This window comes from Myiozetetes cayanensis, unplaced genomic scaffold, assembly GCF_022539395.1.
Source record: "Myiozetetes cayanensis isolate MyiCay16 unplaced genomic scaffold, myiCay2020 scf4, whole genome shotgun sequence".
Lineage (NCBI taxonomy): Eukaryota > Metazoa > Chordata > Aves > Passeriformes > Tyrannidae > Myiozetetes > Myiozetetes cayanensis.
Genome location: NW_026087631.1, coordinates 18884814 through 18897454, shown reverse-complemented (window position 1 = coordinate 18897454; position 12641 = coordinate 18884814). Strand labels below are relative to the sequence as shown.

Genomic DNA, 12641 nt, shown 5'->3' with positions numbered 1-12641 from the left:
ATGCTTTTCTGCAAACTTAATTCCTCCTTTCCTGAACCCTCAAGGCTGAAAAGAGTGCAAACAGAATACTGGAACACTACAGATGGATGGAAGGACTGCAAGCAAATTCCAATGCAGACAAGGAAATAAACACAGCACTCTCACCAGAGGATACGTCTTCCTACAAATCAAGTCATACTGAAAACATTAAGATGCATCAAGAATGGAGAAAATAAAACTATGCAGAATCTTCTCCCTTCCAAAATCCCAAAGATACACAAAAACTTCAGACACAGACTCTACAGATGTTTGCACGAAGGCAACATGGAACAAATACATCCTGGTCTTGCAGTGAGATATTGATTCTGTGATGCTCTCTCCAAAGAGCTCAGGAAGGCACTCAGTAGAGGAAGTTCTCTTGCAGGAAACTGATGCATAATATTCACAAAACAATTCTGAAGACTCTCAAAATCAGGACACTATTAAGGAACTGAAAGTACATTTTTCAATTACTATATTTCAGTTATTATATATTTATATATACACCTACCCTACAGAAAAATAACAATTGTCTTTATGATTATCATGGTACAGCCCAACAGACTGCTTTATACTATTAAACATGGATAAAATGTTGAATTTCAGAGTCAACTGTCTTCATATACCTTTAAAGAGACTGAACCAGAAACTGTTCTAGACTTCTCTTACACAATTTTATCAACTTCCTCCTACAAAACAGGTCTCTTCCTTTTGTTCCCACAATCTACACATCCTACGATCCAAAAGTACCAATTCTGACTAGAAATTTTTAATCTAACCCAGTAATCAAAAGAATTTTAACACAGGAAGAGACAGGAACAAAAGTCACATGGTGTCTTGACACATTAATTTCTTCCCAGATTTAGCTCCACCTTTACTTTCAGTTCAGCTCCTTCCAGGCAAAATTTTAACTCCAGCTTTTTACCAACAAAACTAAACAAAGTGCTCTGCTCTCACACATACACCCTCAAGCCAAGAGCAAGACTTCACAAAGCAGTGAGAATTACAGTTACTTGATAATGGATACAAACCTCAACCAAAGGGTCTGAAGACCATTTCCTACAGGTCTATGTGTCCGAAATAGAGCAGACTTAAAATACGAAACTGCTTTTAAAATTTAGCTTGAAAAGGAACTCCTTTTGGGTCAGAATAGTTACACTTTTTCTATAATAAAATAATTCATTAATCAACTCTGTTGGCTTACAGAAGAATTATCTGTGAAATGCTCACCAAATGCTTGCACCTACAAAGATAGAATTTCAAGTTACAAGAAATTCAAGCAGTCTATGAAAAAGTGACACACTAATGAAGAAGCAACTTAAATAATTTTAAAGGTATGATATTTAAGACTCTTGTGAAACTCCTGACAGTGCAACCAGCACTGATTCTCCTTTAAGAAGGCATTTTAACAGCCCAACTAGGAAGGTTATGCAGGAGAGAAATGGATTTCAGTACCTGAAGAAGAGCTACTGTCACAAAAATTCACAAAGTAGCAAGACATCTCTAACATCTTCGCTGGCCTACTATCTTACAAGTTGTTCATACCATAACCAAGTATATAATAAGTCTTTTTCCACAATTCTGGACTGGATGCATTCAAGATAATCGTTATTCAAATTAGACCTGGACGCACTATTTAACATCAGAACAGAACTCAGATTTGGAAATGTCTTATTTTAATATTACATACAGCACAGTATCAGCTGTAAATTAAATACAAAACAGTAACCAATCATAGAAAGTAGTACTAGAATATTGCACTTGATGTAAATAAATTATAGAAGACTTACTGCAATATTCCAATACTGCTTTCCACTTCTGGTTTCCGAAACACTGCAAACAGATGTACCTAATCCATTTTCTGGGCCCAAACCAAACATCACATCAGCATACAGTTAACCTTGTGAATATTCTGTATGCGAAAGCTTTAGTCTGCAAGTTTAGATTGAGCAGAAAAACATGCTGATTCACGAGTATAAATCAATCAGCCAGTATGTTCCCCAGTTTCTCTTCCACTTCGTAGAAAGTAGCCTACGCCAAGCAAGCTCTCTGCAAATTAAAACTAAAGTGATCCCTCTTTTGTTCTAGGTTTCTCATACAGAATATAAAAGATCTACAGAGGATAACTTCTATATGACTATAGCCCAACACTTCCAAGAACGGTGGTACCAATGGCTAAGTAGAATTCTTTCCTGTTTGAAGAAAACGTATTAGTCCAACATTCTTTAAATTCAAAGATGAGTAAAACCTAGCAGGATAACACCAAGCAGTGAAAACAAAGCTTAGCAATTCACCAGCATGAAGGCTGTTACTGCATATGAAAATTAATTTCCAGTATCCAGTTGTTAACTTTCCTCTAAAGAAGAGCAAGACTTTAAAAAACAACAAAAACCTTCAAAACAAAACACCCAACCACAGCAAAAAAAGTCCACTTAAATAAAACTGCAACATCTTTAAACATTTAAGTATTCTGAATCACAGCTGTGGGGTCTGGTTACACCAGGTGCTGCAAAGCATCCTGGGAGTTGTAGTTCTAAGTACTCTGTCACACATGTTCTGATGAATGCTTGTATGGGATTGGCTTAAGAAGTTACCTGTGTGACGTGGCAGCATTTGAAACTGCTATATAAGCTGGGACTCCTTGAATAAGCTCTCTTGTTACACATCACGTTGGTGTCGCTATGGTCCCCATGGGACTTATTATTTATTATATTAATAACTGCTACATATGGCGCCCGGAACAGGGACCTAAGCCTTATCCTGAATCAGGAAGAAATACGGACCAGACGTCAGGTACCAGCCTATATTTAACGCTGAGGGACGTCCGCCGTGGAAAAGAAAGAAACGCCAGGTACCAGAGGAAAGGAAACTCTGATGGGCGTAGGCGGGAGAAACCGCGATTGAGCTCGAAAAAAGGCCTGAATTCGGTAGGAAATTGCCTACGTTTTGAGAGGACGCTCTCGAGAAGAAAAATCTACGTCCCAGGTGAGAGGGCGGGAGAAAAAAGAAAAAGAGAAAAAATGAAAACTTTTAATTCACGTGAACTGCAGAATATTGCAAAAGCCTTAAGCTTAATATTGAAAAGACTTTGGAGACAAGTTAACAAACATAAAATAGCTGGACTTTTAAAATTCATTAAAATAACTGGTTTAGGACTCCTGTTATTTACAATTCTTAGTGAAATTACTTGGAAAGAGGGGTGGAGAAACAGAGAGAAAATAGAAGTAAAAAAGGTGGACGCTTTAAAACCCTCGCAAGAGAACTCGTCCACAAAGAGAAACTTTAATCTTCCCTCCCCAAACATTGTACAGCATGGAACTCCACGTGCTACTGCAGTCTGGAAAGGGGGAGGGGGTCCGAGAGTACGGAAGAAAAACCTTAGAATATACCTTTGTGTGCTAAATTCTCGCGGATACGTGAATTCCGGGAAGAAGGCGCGTGTCGCGGGTTATGTGACTGGTAAAAGGGAACAAACTTTGAATCCCCAAGCCATTAAAAACCTGCAGACACGTGGAGACCACGCCGGAGCATGGGCGACGCCATCTTGCCCATGCCGGGAGCAGGAGGTAGTGCCGTCTCTTCCTGTCTGGTGGCCATGTTGTGGACTGCCTCTGCTGGAGGCATGCATGGAACATGGGCCGTGCTGGGAGCCGGTAGCTAAGCAACAGCTGCTGTGCCTACCAGCAACAGCGGCGCGATGTTTAAGAAAGATACGTGATAGCCGCTCGACGTTGCGAGCGGCGAGGCCGGCGGCGGGCACAGAGCGCGGGGCTGTCGAGGCGCTCAGCAGCCGCAGCGAGTCAGGCCGGGGACGGAGCTGCGCACAGCTCCGCAGGGCGGCGGGCGGCGACTCCAGCCCCCCGGGGCGGGCGGCGACTCCAGCCCCCCGGGCCGGGCGGCGACTCCAGCCCCCCGGGCCGGGCGGCGGCTCCGGGACGGGGCTCGGTGACTTCCTCTCGCGGTACCGGCTGGTGTAGACCAGGCTACAGCGGCAGTTCCTGCGCAAACCCAGATGGCAGCGGCGGCGACACCACCGGGGGCGGCTGGAGCGGCGCCGCCGCGGGCGCTCTGTCCGGAGCCCGCAAGCGGGCTAAGGTCCGGCCGAGGCGCAGCCGAACGGGAGGCAGTGACCCGAGCGGAAGCCCCGCGCAGCTGGCGGCGACTCCCGCCGCGCCCCGACCCGCGTGGAGCTCTCGGCGAGCTCCGCGTGGAACCCCGGGCCGGGGCGGCCGCCGTGCCTGAGGAGAAGCTGCGGGGCGGCCCCGCGGCCATCCCGGGCGGCCGAGCAGGCTTGCACCGGTACTGTGGTGCAAGTTTGTAAATGCAGCTGGGGCGGCGCGGCAGCTTCGGCGAGCACGTGTCGGCGGCGCAGAACTGCGAGGCCTTCGCCGCCCGCCTGCAGCTGGAACGCGAACAGCCCGTGCTGGCGGCCGGGCCGTGCCTGGAACTGACGGCCGCGTTCCACTACAGGAGCCAGCCCGCCCGTGCCGCCGCTCCCCTGAAGCGGACCACGCGGCCGCAGCAGCGCGGCCCGGGACAGCCGCACATGCGGCACAACGCCGGGCTGAGCCGAAGCCTGGCGGCGATGACCAGCGACATGGCCCCCACCGTGAGCGGGCCGGGCCATGGCCGCAGCCACTCCGGCTCCTCCAGGAGCATCAACAGTGACAACACCGCCTCCCCACTCTCGTGAGAGAGGCGGCGGCGGCCCGGGCAAGGGCCGGGGCCAAAACTATACAGACACTGAATTTACTGACTGTTTTTACATATTTTACATATAAACCTTTAGAAATTATTACAAATGTTTTTATCTAAAATAATTTAGTTAACTGTCTTTAGTTTTCTATTTACACTAATAAGAGAAAAATTCAACATTACCTTATTAATACATTTTTAAGTTTCTAATTTCCCTGTACGTTTGTTTAAGTTACTAATAGTCACATTTAGTGAATATTGTTTAAAATTGTTAAGTTCTTAAATATATCTAAATAAGTTTAAGTTTCTAACTATCTCGTTTAAATACTAACTAGCATCTTTAAGAATTTCTATTATTATTAGTTAACAAATTATAATAGTAACCTATTCATTTCTGTAAGTACACACTCAGTAATGTACACACTACTTACCAGTATTATACCTTTAAATTCATTAACTTTTCATATTCACAACAAAAAAGGGGGAGTAGAGGGTGAAAATATGCATGTAATTAAGTAAGTAAATCCTGAGTCAAATAATTTTCATTCTAACCAAACACTACATAAAAGTTTAAGTTGTATAGCTAGAATATGAAAACAAAGATTACATGTATGCATGAATGAAAAATGATTGGGGTGGCCACCCGAACGAATGAGTGAAAGAGAAATTGTGTGAATGTATGAATGTATGTGAACCATTTACACCCTATACAAAATACCTGAAACGAACACACAACAAACACTACCTCTAATACATCGCCTTAATAAAAGACAACTCAAAACATGATGTTCCTCCTTTAAACTTTTCCTTGTGTTTTAATAAAGTAAGTTTTCCCCAGTTATATGTAAACCCTCAGATTTATGATAAAAGTTTTTGTTCTACCCAATTGCAGAAGACCCTTAGGTAAATAAGGTTTTTGATTAATAAAGTTTTATTATTGCATAGAACTCTTAGGTATGTAAGGTTTAAGCAAGAAATAAGTTTACTACGTCAAGTAAAAAATATTTGTTAAGAATTGCACTGTTTTTTAATTTTCCACTGTCTTTTATCTTGTTATTAAAATGGGGGAATTGTGGGGTCTGGTTACACCAGGTGCTGCAAAGCATCCTGGGAGTTGTAGTTCTAAGTACTCTGTCACACATGCTCTGTTGAATGCTTGTATGGGATTGGCTTAAGAAGTTACCTGTGTGACGTGGCAGCATTTGAAACTGCTATATAAGCTGAATAAGCTCTCTTGTTACACATCACGTTGGTGTCGCTATGGTCCCTATGGGACTTATTATTTATTATATTAATAACTGCTACACACAGCATAATAAACTTTTGTAGTAATGTGGTACAAAAATCCAAAGAATACATTTAGCAAAAGGCTTTCCTAATAATAATAGAGGTACTTGTGTAAATCATATGGTCTGGTACAGTGTGTATCACAACAAAACAGCAACACTGTGAACAACAATCTGTGGGGTTTGTTTGTCTTTTCTGGCTTGGTTTTGGATCTGTTTTTGTTTGGGGTAAGGGTGTTTGCCTTTTTTTTTTTTTTTAAAGCCACCACGTGTATGGCCCAGTAGCTCACAGAGCAGTAAATGCCACTGAAGTTTTAGACCCTGATTCAACAAGATGCTTCAAGGCAGTAGTTCTCTACAGATGTCACATCTCCATATCAAGTCCTCTGATCTGATCAGTTATCTTCAAACAGAACTCACTGCAATGAACATTCTCATGTTATCATTTATCTTCAGTTATCCACTAAAAACTCTTGCAGCTCATGCATACGACTTCTGCAGACTCAATAGTACACAGTAGTTAAAACTCTGCAGAGAATTACAGTACTATTTTTCATACAAAAATAGTAATTTTCCATAAACCCTGATAGCAGCTATCCAAAAAACAGGTAGTAAGCTGTAACATGTAAGTAGGTTTATCAGTAAATTCCCTTTTGCATAAAAATATTCACAACCAATGGAGGATTACTGTCTTGTCATGGAACACCATTCAGTATTAAAGAAATGCTTTTAGGCCAGAAAAGTTGTAATTTAGCTGAAATTAACTACACAAACTGGCTACATTTTAAGAAGGTAAGAGTATCCACAAACCCAAACCACAGATGAAAATAAGTATCTAATTCAACAGGGATACCTAACATGTGGAAACTGTTAAACTTGTATCCCTGAAGATTTTGAAGGTCCTGTGAAAAGAATTATAAAATTTGCTTCTACAAAACCAAGAGCAGACTTTCAGAGTTGCTCCTGAATATTTACCAAGGAATGTATGCCTAGAACAGAGATATGAAGGTAACAAGAATCAATGGCACAGGTGCTTCAGAAAACTTTCTTCTGAAACACATCATTATGACACATAAGAAAACAAGCAGTTATTACTTGACATTTCACAAAGCTGAACAGAGAACACCTGAAATATAACACGTTAAACAATAATTTCAATACCTACATTATCTCTTGTTTTAATATCCAGACTGTTCAAATTTTGTTCAGCTTCTTCGATTTTCTTTGCCCTTGGGAACTGTTTTTCCTTCAGAATCTCCAGGTCTTTCTTGGCTTTGTTTCTGCTTTGTTTCACTTCCGCATACTGCATACGAACATTTTCATATTCCTTGGAGGAGTTGAAAGTAAAATAATTAAAGACTTCCGTTTTCTACTCCAGTATTTTATACTGCCCTAACATTTTATTTAATTATTCATGAGTTTTAGGAGAAAGATCTCTTTCAGAAACTAATACTAGAACACCTACTTAATTAATCATTCTGTTACGAGTCACAATGACTAGGAATTGTAGGGATCATTCAGTCCCCAGTGAACAAGCACACACATTTAATGGTTCTTAAAAAATATGCAATTCAAGTAGCAGAAGAAACAACCAATTTGTCTGCAATTACCTTGCCTCTAAGTCCATCTGGGATCGGTGTGGGAAAGTAATTCCTTAGCCCCTTCTGTCCATAACTTGAGACTAATTAAGCAGAAGTCCTCAAGCTAAGGAGCAAATAACCACAGACAACTTCAGGAGAAAGAAAAGGAAAGGAGCTGGACAGACCATCAGGCCTAGTAACACACATAACCCTGCTGAACTAAACCAAGGGGACAGAACTTTGGAAAACAAACAAAAAACTCCACAATACATCACAAATATAAAAGAAGTAGCTATCTAGGAAGTTTAACTGGAGAAGAATTTCCACTTCAAGAAGGTAGGAATTTTGGGGAGAAAGCAGTTAAAACTGAGTCCTTATCAGTGATTTTCTTTATGTGTTACGGTCTGGAGAAAAAAAGAGGATTGAACAAAACCCCAAACAAACAAAGAAACAAAAGAACATTACTGCTCCATGACTGTTAAGGGTCTGTGAGGAAAAAAGATACTCAGAGGACAAGAGGGAGGAGGAGATTCATGGATGCAGCAGGACTGAGGAAGGGAGTGCTGTTTGATTTTGTATACATTAAAGAAAGCCCCTGATTTAGAGCACATGCCTAGCTTATTTCAAGCCTTGGAGCATTAAAATAATAATAGATAAAGACAGCCTGGAAGCTCTACCTGTAACAGCTAACTTGGCTTTGTCTCCTACCACATTTTTGTAGTTAATGAATTACCCTGATTAATCACAAATAATCAACCTAGGTTATAAAATCCAAGGTCTTTCTTCATAGTAGCTTTTTCATAAATCCAAAAAGTACTTGAAGAAAGCTGCTGTAAGGGATGTGGAGTATGATCAGTAGCCACTCTTTCAAAGTTACAGAGGTAAAGCGATCATACTTTCACTAGGCTGAAAGAATAGCTTAAAATTTAGCTCTGCTCTAAAGAAGTTATTATGTTTCAAGGTCAAAGCAAATGCATACACATATAATTACACTTCATTTCTTCAGACACAAAGCACAGGCAAGTTTCCCTAGAAGTTGTCATGACACCACTATTATACAGTAGATCCCTTTATCCCTTAAGAAAACTTGACTTTCACAAGACCTCTATATTTCAATAATCTTTAAGCAAATAACTGTGATCCTTGTAATTATGTACCCTGCTAAAGATCAGCAAAACTTCTAAAGCACTTCAGTACTCCCAAGAGATTTGCATCTTAATCAGAGAACAGTATTTTTCTTAATTGTAAATGTCAGAGGAGGAAAAGAATGGACATGGCTTAGTGAAAACACATTTTCAAAATGTGTTTACAGGACATTTACAGCAGTAGGCAGAACAGCATTTCTGCCATTAAACTACCTTAAACCAGTATTCCTTATGGTACACCACACAACCTTAACTTTAAGCTTGGAGAAGGGTAAGAAACCCCTTTTCTCTAAGGCTTTATAAAAGAAGGATTATCCATGTCAAACAAAACCCTGTAGCCCTCACAGCACTGATTGCAGATGACACCATCACTTGATGCAAGCCCCAGTAAGGTACACACAAGAACATAAATCATCCCCTAAATCCTTTAATGTTGTACTCCTATGGTCCATTCTATGCAATTTTAAGCAGATGCTCAAAAGCTTACAAAGCAGACATTAATAAAAACGGTGTATAATTCTCAACATAGAGAAACAGTTGGCACTGCCTAGAGAAAAATGCTTGATTAGAAACGTGTTGCTCAAGTGAAGAGCAGTAGAGTCTTCAAAACAAAAATGCACTTTGACAGTGGTCAGAACATAAAACAAATTCAGCATTAGACACCCCCTTTTCCATTAGGCAAAGTTTATACATCTGCCTTACACTGATTGGGGGGTTCACCTGTAGCTCCCGTTTTCTTACAGAGGTAAATCTAAACAGCTAGGTGTGTTTGGTCTGCAAATAGAAACCTCCCTTTTAGGGAGGATGGAGGAGAGAAAACACCCACTAAAGGAAGACTAAACTCCCATACTACTCTCAACTTTGGTAAACCCAATTTGAAGACACCAATAACTTTTATTCTTAGGACTACACAGTGCTAGGTCAGACAACAAAGAAACACGCACTTTTAAGACAATGCATTTTTTCTTTTAGAGAACTTGATATTTTGCAATGTAGGAGAATACCAAGAGTTCTATCATAATTGGATAAACCACAAAATGACAACGGAATGTGAAATTTTGATGCAGCACATAGTTCAAATATCCTTTACCTAGTAAAATAATTATGTTTATGATGACTTTTGATTTCAACTGCAGATTATGCATTAGCAAGTGACTTCTACTAAACTTTCTAATACACACTAATGTGACTGTATTATAAATCAGAGCCTCACAAAGGTGTCAAAACACACTGTTCTTTCTACAGATTCAGTGGCCAAAAAGTTAAATTTATCTCAACTAAATACACCCACCAAAAGCATTTAACATCCTGAGCAACAAACTGTCTAGAAGACAGCACTGCAAGTAAGGTGTGAAGGAGTTTCACTAAATTAGCTTAAGAAACACGTAACTAACAGTAATGTTCTCAAACTTACGGAAGGCAATTTAACTGACAGCAGACAAAATTTCTTATTTTAGTTCCCCCCTGCCAGTTTACAACCAGCCTTCAGAGTCCTGTCTATACAAATATCTTAGAGAACAACTAGTATCAATCAACTATGCAACACCTACATCTCTCCTAATAAAACAACTCTCTTGTTAACTCAGCCAGGCTAATGCATCTGCAGTAAGAAAACTTTGCATTATTCAGCACATGCTGATACCACAGAATGTATACCCTACTTCCTTAGCACCTATCACCATCACTGCTACTCCTCTGTGCTGTCAGTCAAAAGACTAAGGCAGTGATGGTACATCCCTTGAACCCAGTTGCTCAAGATGTAAAGGCTGTGTAGTTCTTTATATATAGCCACGTGAGGCTTTGTTATACGCAAAATTGCAACAAAATAACTTAAAAAGCTTTCCACATCCTCCACAAACAGTATATGCAAGTTTTCTTAAAGTTCTGTAACTCTATAAAGCTTGCCAGTGAGACAAACACTTCTGTAAACTGAAATCCACATCAGTTTGAACTGTTTAGAATAATTTAATCTGGTCAATCCTTCAACACTAAACTACAATTATCAAAGTGCTGTTCAGAAAGACTTTGCTTTGTGTAAATAACCTGTTCTTGATTCTAGGCTCTTTTAAATTTGTTTTCAAATTTCTATCTGTCAAAACACTAATATTTTTGAGATTGGCAACTTAAATGCACTGTCACATATGTCATGCACACCAAGCCTCAACTAAAAAATTAAGGGAGAATGCAATCTGTAAAAATAAAAACCCTAGCAAAAAATATGGAAAAAAAAGTTACAGCAGGAAGAAGCAAGTAGAACTGGCTAGCACTTGAATTAAACCAGTACTGTGTGTATGCAATAAAGTACTGCTCCTGGTCTGTATTGATGGCTTTCCTGAATGGGCAATAACTACTTAAATTACTTCTGAAGCAACTTCTTCAGTCCAGCTAGATATGTAAGCAAACATCTGATCAAAGTCAGGCCAAGAACAGTATTTCAAGACCCGACTTGCTGTCTGCATTAAACAATCATAATATTCAAGCTATTCTGGTCAAACTTCCTTTAAACAAACTTTTGGCATATTCCCAATTTTAGGAGTACTACAAAAAATAGGTTAGGCAAGAAAAACACTGAAAATGAAAATTAAAAAAACCTTACCACCCAAGGCCTTTTCCTCTCAAGCATCTCTATTAAGTCTATGTGGCTCTTGTGCTTTAGGTATCTTTCAACATCTTGCTTGTATCGTTCAATCCTCTGTTTCATTTTCTCCAATGAGTTAGTTTTTTCTCTGCACAAGTGCTGCAATGTAAGCATCTAATTGGTGAAAACATTTCTCAGAAACAGTTCACATCTCACGTGTATGTTAAAACTGAAATTTAACACTAGAGGGGACATTTTAGTACAGCAGTAACTAGAGCGGAACAACCCAACTCAGAATAGTTGTCCTGTGTCTCTTCCAAGGGAGAAGGGCTTCCTCCCGGTGGAGCTAAGCCTAGCACCAGCTCTGAGCCAGCGGGAGCAGTTGGGTGGCTGCTGGTTCTGAGCCAGCTGCGGTCAGGTCAAGCCCCATGGTGAGCATTTTTGCACGTGAATCACTTTCTCTTTTGTACACTTTCGTTATTAATATCAGTGCTGTTACTGGTCATTTTATCTCCTTGCTGTTTCCAGCAACTTCTCATTGCAACCCCTGATCTTTACCTATTGAGCCTCCAAATCTCTCCAGCCACCTGCACGGGGAAGAGGAGGGGGGGAACGAGCGAGCAGCAGTATGGTCTGGAGAGTCTCAGTGGGGCCACTGAATTGAGGAGTACTGTTCCTAAACCATGACAAGCACATACCTTCTGTGAAAATAAATCTAATTTAAACATAAATCCTATTCTGAAGAAAGTTCATGTTGCTTTTTTTAAAATTTGCTGAGGAAATTAATCCCTGAAGCTCAAGTCTTCGTTAATTCATATGTTTTTAAACATCTAACTAGTTTAGATAAATACTACTAGCAAAAATGTTTTTAAAAGACTATACAGAAATTAGCAACAGAAATAGCAAGGTTAGCAGGTGAGTGAAAATGCATGAGTCTAAGCACAAAAAGGCACAGCAGAACAAAGGATTAAAAGAATGGCCTGTAAGAAGAGACACTGTTCCTTTCTACAGAAGTTCAAGATTAAAGCAAAGGACCATCCTGTAACAGCTGATGACAAGACAAAAAAGGATCTGTCCAGAAAAGTTGTTGCCAGTCAGGAATTCCAAAGAGATAAGTATTTGACAACAGTCATCCCTTGTTCTCTGTGTCCAGATCACTTGCACACATGTCCTTGTACTTACAAGCATGCGAGTGTCAGAGTGAATGAATTCTGAGAGAAGCTGAGCATTATTTGGTAAAATCAACTTACAGACTTTGGAAATAAGTATCACCTTCTAATTCTTTAAGATGTCATATTAAGCTGTATTATGATAATTTCCCTCCAGTCACTGCTCTGTC

General features: G+C 40.2%; 1 protein-coding gene across 1 annotated transcript in view; it reads right to left on the bottom strand.

Annotated features, from left to right (window-relative positions):
* The window catches only part of SMC5 (structural maintenance of chromosomes 5), a 58376-nt gene that overhangs the window by 31736 nt on the left and 13999 nt on the right, over positions 1 to 12641 (bottom strand). Inside the window, exons 6-7 of the mRNA XM_050328986.1 lie at positions 11321 to 11461; positions 7165 to 7326 (exon numbers count right to left, since the gene is read on the bottom strand). Coding sequence (XP_050184943.1) covers positions 7165 to 7326; positions 11321 to 11461 — 303 coding nt within the window. The remainder of the gene's footprint in view (positions 1 to 7164; positions 7327 to 11320; positions 11462 to 12641) is intronic.